This window comes from Hylobates moloch, unplaced genomic scaffold, assembly GCF_009828535.3.
Source record: "Hylobates moloch isolate HMO894 unplaced genomic scaffold, HMol_V3 SCAFFOLD_25, whole genome shotgun sequence".
In the NCBI taxonomy this organism is placed as follows: Eukaryota; Metazoa; Chordata; class Mammalia; order Primates; family Hylobatidae; genus Hylobates; species Hylobates moloch.
Window position 1 is genome coordinate 1,539,667 of NW_026652300.1, and position 18,140 is coordinate 1,557,806.

The 18,140-nt window shown below is 35.8% G+C and overlaps 1 protein-coding gene across 1 annotated transcript in view; it reads left to right on the forward strand.

Annotated features, from left to right (window-relative positions):
- The window catches only part of LOC116812227 (neuroligin-4, X-linked-like), a 193,960-nt gene extending 178,384 nt beyond the window's left edge, over positions 1 to 15,576 (forward strand). Inside the window, exons 3-5 of the mRNA XM_058434441.1 lie at positions 2,116 to 2,175; positions 4,970 to 5,122; positions 15,386 to 15,576. Coding sequence (XP_058290424.1) covers positions 2,116 to 2,175; positions 4,970 to 5,122; positions 15,386 to 15,576 — 404 coding nt within the window. The remainder of the gene's footprint in view (positions 1 to 2,115; positions 2,176 to 4,969; positions 5,123 to 15,385) is intronic.
- Positions 15,577 to 18,140: the final 2,564 nt, after the last annotated feature.

The following is an 18,140-nucleotide window of genomic DNA, read 5'->3' on the forward strand; positions in this document are numbered from 1 at the left end:
CATGTATGCATATGTAACAAACCTGCACGTTGTGCATATGTACCCGAAAACTTGAAGTATAATAATAATAAAATTAAAAAAACACTGTTCTATAGTAGATAACATCAAAATGGAAGAAAGGGTGCTTTTTCTTTTACACCAAAAAAATATAAAAAGATATTGGCAAGTGTTGGCAAGGTAATAGAAAAAATAGAGACCCTTTATATCACCATTGGTGAGAATGCCAACTATTACATCTAATTTGGAAAGTAATTGGTCAATTTCTTCAAAGAAAATCATTAAACATAAATTTGCCTTGTGAAACAGAAATTTCAGCCCTAGATATATATGCAACGAGATGAAATATATATCCATGCAAAAAATGGTACACAGCTACAAAAATAATTGTTCATAGCAGCATTATTAATAATGATCAACAAGTAGAAATAGACCAAATGTCAGTAAAAATAAATGAATTTAAAAGATGTGGTATACCCATAGGATGGAAAATAATTTAGCCTTAAAAAAGTGTTGATGCATGGTACAATATGGATGGACATTGAAAATATTATGTAAAGTTAAAGAAGCCAGACACAAAAGACTACATATTATATGAGTTCATTTATATGAAATGCCTAGAAAAAGACATATCTTATAAAGACCAACAGTGGATCAGCAAGGCTGTTACTCCCACGCACCCACCCACGTCTGATTTCAAAGAGTATTAAGCCCCATGAAATGAAAGTTATTGAAGTTTTGTTTGATGTATGGAAATAGCAATATCAAGTCTTGGTTTCAAAATATGTTTAACCTCTTCTGAGTTATGTAGAACAGGAAAATGTTTTTCACTTACAAGTATTAGACATGACAGTATTTCCCCTCTGCCTTGATCCACTTATCCTAGAACCCTATAGGAAGGCAAAGATTGTTTTAATTGATTGACACAGTTAAAGTGATTGATAGTGGGATATGCACATATGGGCTATATCTGTCTATGAAAAGGAAACAATTGAGCCAATTTTTTAAGTAATTCAAGCAAAATTAAATGTTCACACCTTTTAAAACTGGAAGCTATAAAAAGCAAAATGGTGCTCTGTACACAAAGAACATAGCCTAATTTTTGCTATCCTTAAGCCTCTTCCTGCATTTTGCCTATATTAAATTTCCTATGCAGATATTATTGAGGTGATCAGGTAGGTGATTTCAATTTTTATTTTGTACAACAAATTCACACTCAATAACTTTCAAGTAATATTTAATAACTATTTTAAACACAGAGGACATAGTCTATAATATTTTGTCCTGACTTAAATACTTATTGCAAGTAGTAGATGTTAATAGAAGAAAACAATACTGAATAATGGGTAGTTGTTCTTTAAACATGGAGTAGAGGTAAATCTTAGTGATTCAGGGACATTCTAACTTTTAGAGATTGTGCAATTTTAAGTTTCTAATACATGCAATTAGTATCAATTTTCTGATATTTTGATTAAAGTACTCCCATGTTTGCTGTATGTGTTTTTGCTTGCCTTATGAAAATTTCTAACCATAGTGTATCAGTAATATTTCAAAAATATATTTAAATTATAATATGTTCAAATCAAAATACTGTCAAATATGCCATATGCATTTCTTTTAAGAACGTGGGGAATATCTTTAATACGTTTATTTTCTCTTTTTTTATACTTTTGTTTACAGTTTATTATTTTTTTTTTATTATACTTCAGGGTTTTAGGGTACATGTGCACAATGTGCAGGTTTGTTACATATGTATCCATGTGCCATGTTGATTTCCTGCACCCTATTTTCTCTTTTTTTAAAACTCACATTAGCATTTTTTGCAATAGCATCATTTTAACCCCCAACTGCATATCTACAGTATAACTAATATTTTTTACAAGTAACATAGTAACATTTTGAATTTGTTCTTCTTGAAATCTTTATGTTTATATGCATTTTGCATTTCCATATCTCATTTTTTTGAAATCCAAATGTAACCAATTTCAAGTTTTTGTGTTACATTCATTTTTTTTTTCTTTTACTAGGTAGCATCTTTCTCTTTTCTGGATTTCTTGCAAACATGTCATTTCTGAATTCTCTTTCATCCCTTTATTTTCCTTTTCAATATCACCCCAGGAACCAACATAAAGAGAAATGCAGATGATAGAACCAGTAATGACCATAGTGAAGATGAAGGTATTTTTTGTTTTTTCAAAGCTCAACCCTGATGTATGATTTTATATCTATATCTATCTCTCTCTCTTTTTTTTTATTTCAACCTGTTTTTCCTCCACTTATTTAACTCTAGTACACTTTGGTGTGCTTCTTTATTTTCTTCTTGTATAGAAACCACTGTCATTTTTAACCCCAGTTACCATATACTGGAAACAAATTACTGTGTGAAGTATAAACATTGTTTCTATACGTGAAAATAGTAATGAAATACTGTTTACAGAGAAGGCCACCTTTTTTATTTTTCTTTTTTTGGCTTGGTCACAAGAAGAAAAAATAGAATTTTAAAGTATGCATGTATAGTCTCTTTTCTCCCTTCCGAATGTTATTTTGTAAGTTAATATACTACTTTGGAGCTTCGGTCTTCCCAATTAGTTTTGCAAACTGTAAAACTCTGCAGCATCTTAGAATAATTTTTTCATGGGACTGAAATTTCTATTTTGTTTGTTTGGTTTGGTATTCTTTGCAAACATATTCATTCCAACATAGGCATCCAATAATCTGCTCACAGTGAAGTACATCAAAAAGCGTTTTAACAAGATGCTGTTGTTAATGAGCCCTGATGCTTTCAGTACTGCCTTTTACAACATTTATAGAAAAATAATAAGAAGTAGCTCAGAACCGAAAAAGGACAAAAAGCTAGCTATGTGCATCTTCATTTTCACATCACGGTTCTTTGAAAACATGTTTCTCCTTAAAATGTTTTATTGCTGTAAAGTTTCTTTTTTAAGGTGACAAAATTGCTCAATAGATTATCTAGCACTAGTGGAAATATTTTTCATAAAGATGGAAGGTCTGAACAGTCATGCAGAAAACATACACACTGTTTTTCTCCCCTTTGTGTAGAAGAAATTTGTTCTTGTTTTTGTTGTTTTAAAAGAGGTGAAGCAACAAGAAAGTACTCAAGCAAGCCCTTCCTCATTGATAAGGCTCTATACAATTAACTAACTGTAAAATTTTTTCCCATCTGGGTAGCAAAATGTAGGGAATTCTATTTATTTTTCCTAAACAATAAGGCCCTGACTGGACCTTTGGGCCTCTGTCTGAAATGCCAAGCCCAAAAGTGAGTGTTGCATTATCCTTGCTGGTCAAGCCCCATTTCCTTGAAAGCGTCTTTTGACCAATTCTTGTAGTTGCTCCCCTCCTTGCTTATCTTCATAAATCAACTGTTCTCCAAGAAAAGAAGTATTGCCAACACTCTTTTCATGCCTGGTCTTCCCCTAACATTTTGATTATTACTGAGCTCATAGGGTTGTCATTGCCTCTCTAAGAGGTCTCAATTCTGATGGTGGTAGAAGTTCAGGTACCCCTTCTTTGATAAAGGCTTCCAAATGCCTGACATTTTATCAGTATTGAGCAAATACATAAAAATGAAATAAACTTTTGTTCTCTCATACCTTATACCGCTCTAATTTGTGTCCTGTTTGGTCTCCTCTAACATATTTCCTTTTGATAATTATGATCTGTTTTCACATTATTCCTGGTGAATGTTTATCACCATGAAAACGCCATCTAATTTTCTCTTAATATTGATAAGCTGTGATTTTTTGACTTTGCTTTAATATAACAACTGGTTATTACTTCCACAAGTTCAAGAGAATCTTGTTCTATGTTTTATGAAAGGTAAGAGATGTTAATTTCACATATTTTCAAAAGGAGCACTTTAAAGCAGCCCCTCAAAATCTCAACTTATTCTTTTTACCACAATTTACTAGCCAACCGCTTGTAGTGGTAAAGGAAATAAGGCCAAAAACAGGAAATTAGGAACCAGAAAGAAGAAGTGGATCATGAGAAAAGCCATTTCTTATTCATATAGCAGAAGACATTTCCCATAGAGTATGATGAATAAGTGATTAATCAAAGATTTTTACTTTATATTTGAATTTTATATGAGAAAATAAAAGACACTTTTCTACCGTGGATTAAATATCTGCAAATAAATACTAGGGTAACTTGACACTCTTTTGTGTGCTTTACTGTGACCAATGGGTATGTCATGTCTTGTGTATGCACCCAGTAAAATTGTGATCATAATTCATTCAAATTGGAGCCATCATCCAAACGATGGTAATTCATATCCTCAGAATTCCTTTCTCATATTTCAAAAGTGTCCCTGTGAATTATGAGGGAAAAAAAATCTTTATTAAAGAAAAAAGTGAAAATAAATATGCATGGATACTTGGATTTTTCTTTTAGTAACAAAGATATTTACATTATTTGTATACACACACACACACATACACATATCTGTATCTAGAAATGTTTATAGGGGAGGTCAGTTTTCTGAAGATTAAATGCAGCCCTAATGGCAGATTAATGTTATAAATATGTTGTTTTAATCACAAGTTTTCAGAGAGCAGGCTCCGCAGATGGTCTCTAACTTTCTATCATTACAAATCACTATTTTTATATCATTCTTAATTTAAATAATAAAGTAAATTATGAAGAGTAATTACTGGTCACCGGTCACCATGGGAGTTTATAGTCCCTGTGAAAATATAAAGCATTTAAATAATTTGGATTCTTTTACCATTTTTTATTACATCTCTTTAATTTTTGTCACTTACATATGTTAGGGTGATAATAATACTATAATCACTGGAATATCTTTTCTTTTTTTCCCCATTTCTGTTCTGTTAATAATTTTTATCTATAGCTTAATAAGGAAATCAGTGAATCTCCTTTGTTCTTAATTTAGTATCAGTGAATGAGTCAGTAAGATTGTTTACTGTGTTTCCTTACTTGGCTTTTTTTCCAGATATTCATGAACAGAACAGTAAGAAGCCAGTTATGGTCTATATCCATGGGGGATCTTACATGGAGGGCACCGGTAACATGATTGATGGCAGCATTTTGGCCAGCTATGGGAACGTCATCGTTATCACCATTAACTACCGTCTGGGAATACTAGGTAAGTGATTTCATCATGTGAACGACTGAGCAAGAGGAAACATGAAAGTTCCACTTCTTATTTTGACAGGACTTATGGATTTGAATCCTGATTAATTGTACTTTACGGTATTTACTTTATGTGATCAGATACGTTTTTTCCTTTTATTATCTTCATGCAACATGACCATTTTATTGTTTTATTATGATTTTTTTCCTTTCACTTCCGATCCAATAATTTTTTTCTTGTGGAAGTTGAATCCTTTCTCAAAAAAATGGCCACTTCAAGTTCATCAAGATAAAGTGAAATTTTATTTAAAGCATGTTTCTTCTTTGGAATTAAATGAATGTGTATTTATCTACAGAAGTGTGTATAATGAGCACATATCTTGTGATATGATAATTAGTAATGGCCATAGATCTTAGCTTTCCGGTCTGATTGTGTTACTATATGAATTAGTATATTGTGTGGGGGAAAAGATTTTATCCAGTTCCCTAACTGATTATGTTGAGGCTTTGGAAGATCTGCTGTTTAGGTTCCATTAGCTGACTTTTTTTTGCATGTACAATTGAAGGCCAAGTACATGGAAATTCAAGTTTAGCTCCTCCTTGTTTAGATGTTTCATTCATTGTCTTCTAATTGTGAGTTGGAAAATTAGGTTACAACTTGAGGGTAAGATTTCAATACCTTCTTAGATGACCTTTCCTGCTCTTGGTTAGTTTGTGAATAATATTCCTAGACCTCTGTAAAAACATTTGTTTTCTGGGTAAAAATCCATTAAAATGATATAGAAAATAAAATTTTAACAAATTATTCAATTTACTATATGTAGGTTAGCTTGAATGGAGTTGTTTTATATTTGTTGCATGCATTTGATCTTGAATTAAAACCTACAGTTTAAGAAAATCTGCATATCTTTATATTTTTAACAGACTGTCAGAGTTATAAAAGCAAAACATTAGAGCTCTACAGTATAATTTTTTTTCTTTAGATCTTTCATGGGCATTTAAAATCACTCATTATGAAGAGATCATAAACCATGGTTTTCTAAGAGGTGTGCTGAATTTTGCAACTGGCTGGCATGTTTTCTAAATGATCCTGTAATCTTGGTGCATTAGTTTTTTTTCATAACAAATCATGACAAATGTTATCTTTAAACAAGAAGAATTTACTTTCTCATAATTTGGGAAACCAGATGTTCAAAATAAATGTGTTGGCAGGATTGTCTTTCCCTGGGTAGCTCCAGAACAAGATTCTTTCTTGCCTTTTCAGCTTCTGGTGTCCCTGGTGTTTGTTGCTATCTTCACAACACTGCCTTCCCTGTATTGTATGTGTCATCTCCTTTTCTTTTCCTTTCTTTTCTTTTCTATTTTTTGTGGGGGTGGTGGGGGGACAGAATCTCTGTCACCCAGGCTGGAGTCAGTAGCATGATCTTGGCTCACTGCAACCTCTGCCTCCCAGGTTCAAGCAATTCTCCGACCTCAACCTCCTGAGTATCTGGGATTACAGGCACCCACCACCATGCCCAGCTAACTTTTATATTTTTTTAGTAGTCATGGGGTTTCACCATGGTGGCCAGGCTGGTCTCGAATTCCTGACCTCAGATAATCCACCCCCGTCAGCCTCCCAGAATACTAGGATTACAGGTGTTGATGACCTTGCCAGGCCTCCTTTCGTCGTAATGATACCAGTCACTGGATTTAGGGTTTATCCTAAATTCAGGATAATTGTATCTGAAGATCTTTAACTAATTACATCTGCAAAGATCCTATCTTCAAATAGGAGCACATTCATAGTTTCCAGGTAGAAATGTATTTTTGGAGAATATTGGTCAACCCACTCCACCCAATCCATGGTTATTGCAATATGTATGTGTCAATATAGGTACTTTCAGGTGCTTTCATTCCATATGTGTGCACAACCACTGTGTTCAGGATTCCACCTTGCTTTCTACTTACTAGGCCACACTCTGGTAAGATGATCTGAGGACAGTCTGGAATTCTCTTTGCATTCAAATAATATAGTCATGCAGTATCTACAAGTTTATTCCCTGAGCCTTTAAAACTTCTCCATCAGTTTGACAAGGAGCAAAAGTGTTTTTCCCCATTTGTAACAAAACTTGTGCTTGTGCTTCAGCAATACACAGAGCTATATTTCACATTTCCTTCTTAAATTACAGGGTTATAAATATAATACAAAACCTTTACCTTGCTGTATTATTTCCACCTTTTCCCTCTATTATTAATTCTGATTACAAATGCTCATTAATGTTCTACCTTGGAATTGCAATTTAGGCATGTGCCATCTGAAAATGGAGGTTCCTAAAAATTAATATCAAAGATTAATGCAGGTTTTATAAAAGGGACTTATTCAAATATATCTACCGTTTTAACGTGACTCATGGACTTTTAATGAAATGAATGGCCTTGTAATGCCTAATTTTTTTTCTTAAAATCAACTATGTCATAGCCTTCTCTTTAGAACACATCTGATTTGCCAGAACCCGAGATTTGTGAGATGATGTTATTTTTTATTTTTACTCTTTCTCCACCCCACAGTACCAGGAAGAGATTATGTAACATCCTTTCCTGGTTTTAAAGACAGGTGAATAATGATTATGTAACATGCAAACAAGTTAGGTGTTTTAGAGAAGGTGGTATTAATGGTGTCTGATTCACAGATGCCAGCCTGACCTCTACTGGTGTTAGGACCTATATCTGGTAAGATCCAACTTTAGGCCATAGATTACAGGACCTAAGTGTATAAAAATGATACCTAAACCCCATAAAATCTTAGTTCACTGATCAGCAGGAGAGATACTTTTCTTCCAAATGATACCATCATATGCATCTCCAGCAGACTGTTAGGTTGGTGGAAAGAAAAATGGCCATTATAGAGAAGTTCTTCAGACTTTTAAAAATTTCCTAGGATTATGCCAGTGATTCCTACTGTAGAGGCAAAGATATATGTATTTCTGAATTTGAGATGTTAGATATTGGTAGAGATTCATCTTTTGCATGTAAATAAACTTGCTTTACTTTTTGCCAGCCTGAATGCTCTCATTTGCCACAGGTTGGCCAGCTTAAGTATAAAGGGTTTTGTGGGTAATGTTAACAGAAGGTTTTTATAGTACCAAAATTTATTTCTGTTTTTATTATTCTATTTCAGAAAGTTTCTTAACTTTGAGATACTTTATATTCGGGAATAATAGCTCTGGTGCACGTGTAGATTAATAGATTATTAAACACTTTAAGATATACATGGAAGAGTACAAATAGGATATTATTCCTGATTCCCATTTACTATTTCTTTAATTTACAGTGGAATTTTTGTTTATACTAACTTTTGAAGATACCAATGATAGGAAGTTAACAGTGCTTGCCTTTTATAATTTTTTCAGAGCTTATTCATTTGAAGTTCAAGTTTGGAAACTTTCCTTTTGTTCTTTGGGAAACAGACATTATTGCTATTCAAAATGGGTAATCCCTAAATTAATGTAGAAAAAGATATTCGAGGCTGGATGCAGTGGCTCATATCTGTTATCTTAGCACATTGGTAGGCTAAGGAAGGAGGACCACTTGAGGCCAGGAGTTTGAGACCAGCCTAGACAATATGACAAAACTCCATCTCTACTGAGAATACAAAAATTAGCTGGGCATGGTGTCACACACCTGTAATCCCAGCTACCTGGGAGGCTGAGGTGCAGGAATCAGTGGAGCCTGGGAGGTGGAGTTTGCAGTAACAGATTCACCACCTTACTCCACCCTGGGCAACAGAGCAAGACTGTGTTTCCAAAAAAAAAAAAAAAGAAAGAAAGAAAGAAAGAAAGAAAGGAAAAGAAATTTGAGATATTCATATTGTCCAAAAAGTGTAATTCAAATACTTAATGCAGAAGGTAGTAGCATCACTAACTTACTGACCCATTCATCAATTATAACAGAGGGAAGGTTCTATGTTAGTGTCGTGGAGGCTGATTGAGCTAGGGGATACCATTTTAAGTATCAGGTTAATGGAAGAGATTCAGGAGGTCTAAATAGAGGGGTCTACAATTAGGAAGCACCCTCAATCCCACCCCTGAATTCCTGAGAACAACACTAAGCAGCAGAGAGATATTTCCTGATCTCAGCAGTCAAGGCAATGGTACTGAAGGTTGCTAGATAAATGTGATTTGTGTAGTCACTCACCTGCAAGTTGCAGGCAAGATAATATTTACCTGCACTCCCACCAGAAATTAGCCCTAATTGACTGCTCTTAATCAGAACATGACATTCCAAGCTCTTATACATGGTTAGCAATATATCCCACATGCTTCACTTTGTGATTCGTCATTGCATTGGTATAACTGGACATGGAATGCATTTGAAACTGAGCCTCAAGTTCAAAGTACCATAGAACCTAAAAAGAAAATGTAAGAGAGACAAAACAGAAGAAAAATGCCAAATTGAGAGTTATTATTTAGTTGTATTCATTCTGTGAACAGAGAGCAGATTCTCTTGGATCTGGCTGAAGTAGGAGCCGCTGGTGTGTGAAAGTGGTTTATGTCTTCATACATGTTCCCATGGGCCTATACAACCAATCTAATTTGACAAATGAAAAATGAAGGCTTGTGATCAGGGTCACAAAACTTGACAGTGGCAGAAGTGGATGCAATTTCCAGTCAAATCTATGACTCAATCCATCTTGGCCACAATCATAGTGCAAATCAGTTGCTCTGTTTCCAATCAGTATCCACACACCAGAAGGTCTGCTCTTTAAGGGCATGAATTTTTGTTGTTTGGTTCATTGTTGAGTGTTTGGAGCTTGAACCAGTTCATTGAAAGTCTTAATTGTTGACATTCTCAGTAATGCAAAATAAATTGTGTTCTTGGATCATTGACATCATATCCATTAGGATGGCTGTTAATAAAGTAAACATAAAATAAGAAGTTGTGATGGAGATGTGGAGAAACTGGAACTCTTTCACATTGTTGATTGGCATGTAAAATTGTACAATCCTTGTGGGAAACTCTTAGGCTGCTCCTCAAAAAAGTAAACATAGAACTACCATATGTGATCCAACAATTCTACCTCTGGGTATATACTCAAAAGAACTGAAAGCAGGTATTCCAGGAGATACTTGTATGCTCAAATTCTTAGCCATGTTTTCTCAATAGCTAACAGGTGAACTTTTGAAATAGCCAACTGCCCAGTGATGGATGAATGGATAAAAAGGTGATGTATATGTATATATGTATGTGTGTGTGCACAAATACAAACACATACACTACTGAAATGGAATGTTATTCATCTGTAAAAAGGAAGGAAATTCTGATACATGCTACAATATAAATAAACCTTGAGGACATCATTCTAAGAGAAATAAGCTACAAGCTATTCACAAAAGGACAAATGCTATATTATTTTACCAATATGGGGTTCCACCTAGAGTTGTCAAATTCATAGAGATAAAATGTTGAAAGGTGGTTGTGTGGGGCTAGAAGACAAAACGGAAAATTATTTCCTAATTGATAGAGTTTCAGTTTTGAAAGGTATAAAATCATTTAGAGGTGGATGGTGGGGATAGTTGGACAATAACGTGACTGTTCTTAAGGCCACTCAATTATACACCAAAAAAATAGCTAAAATGATAAAATTTCATGTTATCTATATTGTATCACAAAAAAGAAATCATTATGATATCTGTGATTTAATTGACTCATTGTAATCATTACCATGTTAGGTCATGTTCAGTATCTCATATCCAGCAATATTGGAATGGACATGGTAATTTTTGAGTGGTAGAAACTCATGTAACTTTTAAAAAACACATCTGTATGTAGTCACATACTCTTATATTTCTTGGAAGTGAAATCATACTCTCTATATCTCGTTTATTTCTCCTAGCAAAATGTTTACAAGGTTTTCAAGATTCATCCACATTGTAGCATATATCTGTCAGTACTGCATACTGGTTTATGGCTGGATACTGTTCCATTGTATGATAGACCACATTCTATTATATATCTGTTTTTCATTTGATGGACATTTAATTCATACAGAAAGAAAGTAGACTAGTGGTTGCTGGTTCAGGGATGAGAACCATAGGGAATTAGCATGTCATGGTTACAGAGTTTCCATTTGTGAAGAAGAAAGAGTTCTAGAGATAGATTCACAAAAATGTGAATTATTGAATTTCATCGAACAGAACAGTACACTTTAAAATGGTTCACACTATGTTATGTGAATTTCATCTTAAATAGAAGAAAAATACAGTCTGAAATTGTCATGTACTTCACTAGGATGATCTCTTTAAAAGTGTAGGAAAGAAATTAATTTCCATCCAGGTCCTTAAAAGAGCATATAAACAAACTAAACAACAATCAATTAAAACATGTCAATGTACCTCACAGCATCCTTAAAGGGGAAGACTAAACTATACTTCTCAGGGCTCCCTTCTTCCTTAGCAGTTACTTTCAGAGGCATTTTAGCTGAGGATTTAATTTGACTATTCACAACCCCAGGGTGTCCATTTGATCTCACAGCAAACTTGAGTTGACTTTGACCAGGGAAACACTTTACTTTAAGAAATAGTAGAAAGGAGAAAATTTTATATATATCCAGTTTCTATCCATTTCATTACCCATGTGGTGAGAACTTAAGTGTTGTAAGCATGCCACTTGCAGGGCCCTGGGCTCACAGCTACATGCTATATTTTGTATTTGCATCCATGGTTTTGTTAGCAAATGTATATACTTGCTGACAAAATATATGTTTTAAGAAATAAAATTATTTTAAGAACAAAATAATAATGTGTTTTAAGAAAACATGCTTTTATTTACCTTTTATTTTTCATTTAAAAAAATGTTTATGTGCTGGGCACGGTGGCTCATGCCTGTAATCCCAGCACTTCGGAAGCCCTAGGCAGGTGGATCAAGATGTCCAGAGTTTGAGACCAGCCTGGCTATTATGGTGAAACCCCATGTCTACTAAAATTACAAAAATTAGCCAAGCATGGTGGCGCACTCCTGTAGTCCCAGATACTTGGGAGGCTGAGGCAGGAGAATCACTTGAAGCCAGAAGACAAAGGTTGCAGTGAGCCAAGATCACACTACTACACTCTGACCTAGGTGTCAGAATGAGACTCCATCGAAAAAAAATGTTTATGAATTTATGGATGTTAGAAATTCAGTTTTGTTACATGAGTATATTCATAGTCGTGATCTCTGGGCTTATACTGCACCCATCACCTGAATAGTGGAACCTGTATTCAGTAGGTATTATTTCATCATTCATGCCCCTTCCACATCCTCATATTTTGTAGCCTCCAGTGTCTATTATTCCATTCTGTATGTTAATGTGTACCTGTTGTTTAGCTTCCACTTACAAGTGAGAACATGCAGTATTGAACTTTCTGAGTTATTTCACTCATGATAATGATTTCCACCCAGTTTCAACCACATCCCTGCAAACACATAATTTCATTCTTTTTTATGACTGACTACTGAGTTGTATTCCATGGATATATAAACTATGGTATATATAAACATTTATGTATCCAGTTATCCAGTCATTTGTTACGGACACTTAGGTTGATTTTATGACTTTACTATTGTGAATAGTGCAGTGATAAACATATGAGTACAGGTCTCTTTTTAATAGAACAATTTCTTTTCCTTTGGGCAGAAACCCACTACTGGGATTGCTGAACCAAATTATATGTGTGTGTGTGTGTGTGTGTGTATATATATATATATGGTTCTTGTTTGTTTTTTTGAGATAGAGTCTCACTCTGTCACCGGGCTGGAGTGCAGTGGCATGATATTGGCTCACTAAAAACTTCATGTCCCAGGTTCAGGTGATTCTCCAGCCTCAGCCTCCTGAGTAGCTGGGATTACAGACATGCACCACCACGCCCAGCTAATTTTTGTGTTTTTAGTAGGGACGGGGTTTCACCATGTTGGCCAGGATGGTCTCGATCTCTTGACCTTGTGATCTGCTCACCTTGGCCTCCCAAAGTGCTGGGATTACAGGTGTGAGCCACTACGCCTGGCCCCAAATGGTAGTTCTATCTTAAGTTATTTGGGAAATCTCCATACTGTATTCCATAGAGGTTGTATTAATTTACCTTCTCACCAACAGTGTATAACTGTACCCTTTTCTCACCATTCTTGCCAACATATGTTGTTTTTTGACATTTTTCAAAATGTCATTCATTTCCACATTTTATTATAATTCCTTAAAATTATGACTTTTAACAAAGAGAAGGGAAAGATACAGTTGGTAATTTTTTTAAGTGCTGTATAATTTCAGTTAGAAAGCCACAGATAAGCCCCATGCTGAAGAGAGGTGGGTAAAAGCACAAGTTTGAAATAAAGTAAATTTGAGAAGACAAAGTTGTTTTTAGGGTGATAAAAATGTTTGATGTTTAAACTTGGTCTAGTTTTTCTAACTTTTACTGTGTTCTTCACACTTACCCAAACCACAAACAACAAAAGTGAGATAAGGCAGTGATTGGGGATCCTGTTCCAATGCAGATACCAGAGATTCTCTTACTGGAATGATGAATGATTAACAGCTATGCTGCATGTGGAAGTAAAATGCTTCCCAAAAAAAAAAAAAAAAAAAAAAGACCAATAAATACATAGCTTTGGCCTTTAAGGTCATATCAACCAATGGTTGACCCAAAGTCTGACCGGGTGTGTTGACAGACTTCAGTCTTTCTTCCTGTGATATGAGTTCAGGTAATAGAAACTCAGGGAAGAGACCTTTGCTTTCTTCTTTGATGGGTCCAGACTTTAGCAGATAAGCAACATTAGAGAAAAACTTCCTCCTGCACTTTGGGGTCACAGAGGATTGAAAGACAAGAGGGAGTGAGAGAAGATGAGAGACCTTGAAGCTTCTTCTTCAGTTCAACACATCAAAGAACGATATGTTGGAGTATAGATTTCTGAGCCCCAACAGCTGGGTAGTGAAGACCACCCAGGGCTGTGTGTTGAGGATTCTGATGCAGACAGTCAAGGCTTACTTCTCTGGGAGGAAGCTAAATGCCACTCAGCAACACATCCCCATCTCAAATGTATTTGTTATATTGATGACAGTTGGCACTCAGACAGCATGCCTCCCTTGTGGTTTCAAGCATTGGTTGACATGACCTTAAAGGCCAAAGCTATGTATTCATTGGTCCATTTTTTTTAAGGAATGCATTTTACTTCCACAGTATGGCAAAGCTGTTAACCATTCTTCACGCCAGTAAGAGAATCCTCAGGATCTGCATTGGAACAGGATCCTCAATCACTGTGTTATCTCACTTTTGTTGTTTGTTTTGTTTTAATTTGTTTTATGTTTTACAAATAATCTGAAGGTAAAATATAATTGATAAAAGAAGTTATCTTGTGATATCAGGTTAAGTAAACTAGTGCAGTTCAAGCAACATCTAACCAAGTGTCATTTTCTTGCTGGGTTGCAATATTGATAGGCACATGGGATAATATCTCATGTAGATCCTGATCGTAGATCAATGCATCTTGATCCTGCATCTTGACGCTCTTCTCAGTGGGCTATATTTATGCCTAAAGAAAAATATTGCATCATTCCTCAAGAACATGAAACATTACAATCTGCAGAGCAAATTACCAGCAGGAGAAAATGTTACCAAATATTCAAAAGCATGCTTTTTTGTGTGAATGATCTTGAAGCTCCATGTAATGGGAGAAACAGGGTTAGGAGTGCATAAGCCAAGAATGTTATTTGACCCAGCAGATTCTGGTTTCTAAAACTCTACTCATGCAGTGCCAGGAGGAATATAACCAATTGGCATCACTTAATGTTAAGTGATAGAAAAAGGAAAGCATGCCTTTGTTCATTTTCTACTCTTCTCATTTCCTGCCTCACCATTCCTATCAAATGAAATGGTACATTTTCATTTTCTCTATATAACTTGTAGTATTTTTGTGAATAGATGATGTGCTTAACATATTGCTGTTCATTTATGAGAAAAGATACTCTTGCTATCGTCAAAAGAACGTGCCCATTTGAGAAATATCTAGTGTATGAGGACAAGTTTTATTTTCATTTTTCCCTTGTCTTTATATTTTAAATGTAGTTATAAAATGAGAGAATATGGGATCACAAAGAAATGTGAAATCCATAATTAATAAATGTGATTTTCTATTTGTTTTAGGCATACAAGAGGCACATTTTTGTGGGAGCTCAAAAATGTTTAATTATTTTAAATCTCCTTTCACTAATTTAATAAAATTTTTTTGAGCTCAGATGCAATCTGTTACACATGTTTCTTGATTTTAGGGAGATTACACCCCAACATGGAAAATAAACAAGAGACCCTTCTAGTTCTTTACAAGTTTCTTAGTGAAACATGGCAATTCCCTGATGCATTCATGAGTGGGAACTGGAGTGCACAGGTGCTGGAACTTGCTGGCCACTTCAGGGCAGGCAGGGGCAATCTTTATTCACTCACTGCTCCACCCCTCACATGAGGAGAAGCACAGGTGAGAGGGTGCAGCAGCTAAGATGAGCAATTTTGGGTGTCAGCAAGAAGGAACTCCATATCATCCCCACAGCAGCATCTCATAGAGGGTGTTTGCTACCCTAGAAGCCCCAGAGGAAGTGTTACAGTGTCCATTTATCTTTGCCATCTGCAGACAGCATGTTAACAGCTCAGTGGTGGGTGGGTGTGACAGCCTTTTGTACCCACACTCATGGCACCCAAGTTCTTGTCTGGCACCCAAGTTCTTGTCTATCATCCAGGAACAATGAGGTCACAAAAACAAATTGAAAATGGTAAATGCAGGGGATTTTATTGCCAGAGAATGTAGCTCTCAGGGGGAAGGAAAGCTGGGATAGAGCAGAAAGGTAACCTTCCCTAGAAGTCCAGTCATTCAGGGTCAAAATCCTCTCCAAAGATGCACCATCAAAATGTACTTCTGAAGTCAAGCCACTTCTCTCTGATGTCCAACCATTGTCTCTAATGTCCAGCTGGCATTCCTCTCTGCTGTTTATGCCTAGAGTTTTTATGAGCACTCAGTGATGGGCAGGGAGGGTCAAGAGTGGTTTTGGAAAAGGCAACATTCAAGTAAGAAGACAGGAATGTTAGTTCTCACTTTGGGCCATGGTTGCATGCTTTTTGGCTTGAGGGTGGAGCCCTCTCCAGGTATCCACTCTCTTCTGCCCATAATTTCCCTGCCTCCATCCCATTCAGTTTTATGTTTATTTTACGTATGCAAGAGGCACATTTTTATGGAAGTTTGAAAATGTTTAATTATTTTAAATCTCCTTTTGTTCATTTAAGGAATGTCTTTGGAGCTCAGATGTCAACAGGCAAGTCATTACACATGTTTCCTGACTTTAGGGAGCTTCTTCGCTAACGTGAGAAATAAACAGAGTCCCTAGTAATTATTTCCAAGTTTCTTAGGTAACCAATTATGTGTATTCTACACCCATTAGCAGTGAGTGTTCACGTTGTCAAATTTCCACTTCTTCTTAAATGAGATTAAAACACAACAACAACGATGTTTAAAAGTTTCAACTATAAGAATATAAAACCAATGTACACTCTCTTGGGTTTTTCTCCAAGTTTTTCACAGAATTCTGGTTTGCAAAAAAACAGTAGCTGCTTTATCTTCTGAAGAGCTCTGTATAAAATTAATATGTATACTTTCATAAGCACACTTCATTTTGCAGGTGAAAAATTTTCTCCCAGCAACTGTGTATGATAGTGATTTTCACTATAGTGAAAGTCAGTATTTTTGCTGTAAAGAATGTGCTTCTTTCCAAGTATCACAAGAAGTAATTTAAATTGTGTCATTTCTTAGTAATCATGTTGACTGAATCTCATGTATTTCCACTGATTCCACACTAAACATAAACTCTGTTTTATTTGTACTCCATTTGACTTGGTTTATATTGTTTACATAGACACTTTTGTATGTCTAAGCATGCCTGAGCATTATACTACATGGCATGGTAATGCGGTTTGGCTGTGTCCCCACCCAAATCTCATCTTGAATTGCAGTTCCCATAACCCCCTCATGTCATGGGACAGACACAATGGGAGGTAATTGAGTCTTGTGGGTAGTTACCTTCATGCTGTTCTCATAATAGTGAGTTCTCATGAGATCTGATAGTTGTATAAGGGGCTTTTCCCCATTTTGCTCAGCACTTTTTGTTGCTACCACCATTTGAAAAAGGACACATTTGCTTCCCCTTCTACCATGATTTCAAGTTCCCTGAGGACTCCCCAGCCATGCTAAACTGTGAGTCCGTTAAACCTTTTTACTTCTTCAATTACCCAGTCTCAAGTATGTCTTTATTAGCAGTGTGAGAACGGACTAATACAGTAAATTTGTTCTGAGAGTGGGGTGCTGCTGTAAAGATACCTGAAAATGTGGAAGTGACTTTGGAACTGGGTTAAACCGGCAGAGGTTGTAACAGTTTGGAAGGCTCAGAAAGGAAGATATAGGAAAGTTTGGAACTTTCTAGACCCTTGTTAAATGGCTTTGACCAAAATGCTAATAGTGATATGGACCATGAAGTCCAAGCTAAGGTGGTCTCTGATGGAGAGGAGGAGCATGTTGGGAAATGGAATAAAAGTGACTCTTGTGATGTTTTAGAAAAGAGACTGGCAGCATTTTGCCCCTGCCCTAGAAACCTGTGGAACTTTGAACTTGAGAGAGATGATTTAGAGTATCTGGTGGAAGGGGAATTTGGGGTTGGAACCCCCATACAGAGTCTCCAATGGGACACTGCCTAGTGGAGCTGTGAAAATAGGGGCATACTCCAGACACCAGAATAGTAGATCCACCGACAGTTTGCACCAAGCACCTGGAAAAGCCACAGATGGTCAACGCCAGCCGTTGAAAGAAGGTGGTGTTGAAGAGTGTACCCAGAAAAGCCACAGGCGTGGAGCTTCCTAAAGCCATGGGAGCCCAACTTTTGCATTACTGTAACTTGGATGTGAGACATGGAGTCAAAGAAGATTATTTTAGAGCTTTATAATTTGGCTGCCCCACAGAATTTTAGACTTGCGTGGGGCCTGTAGCCC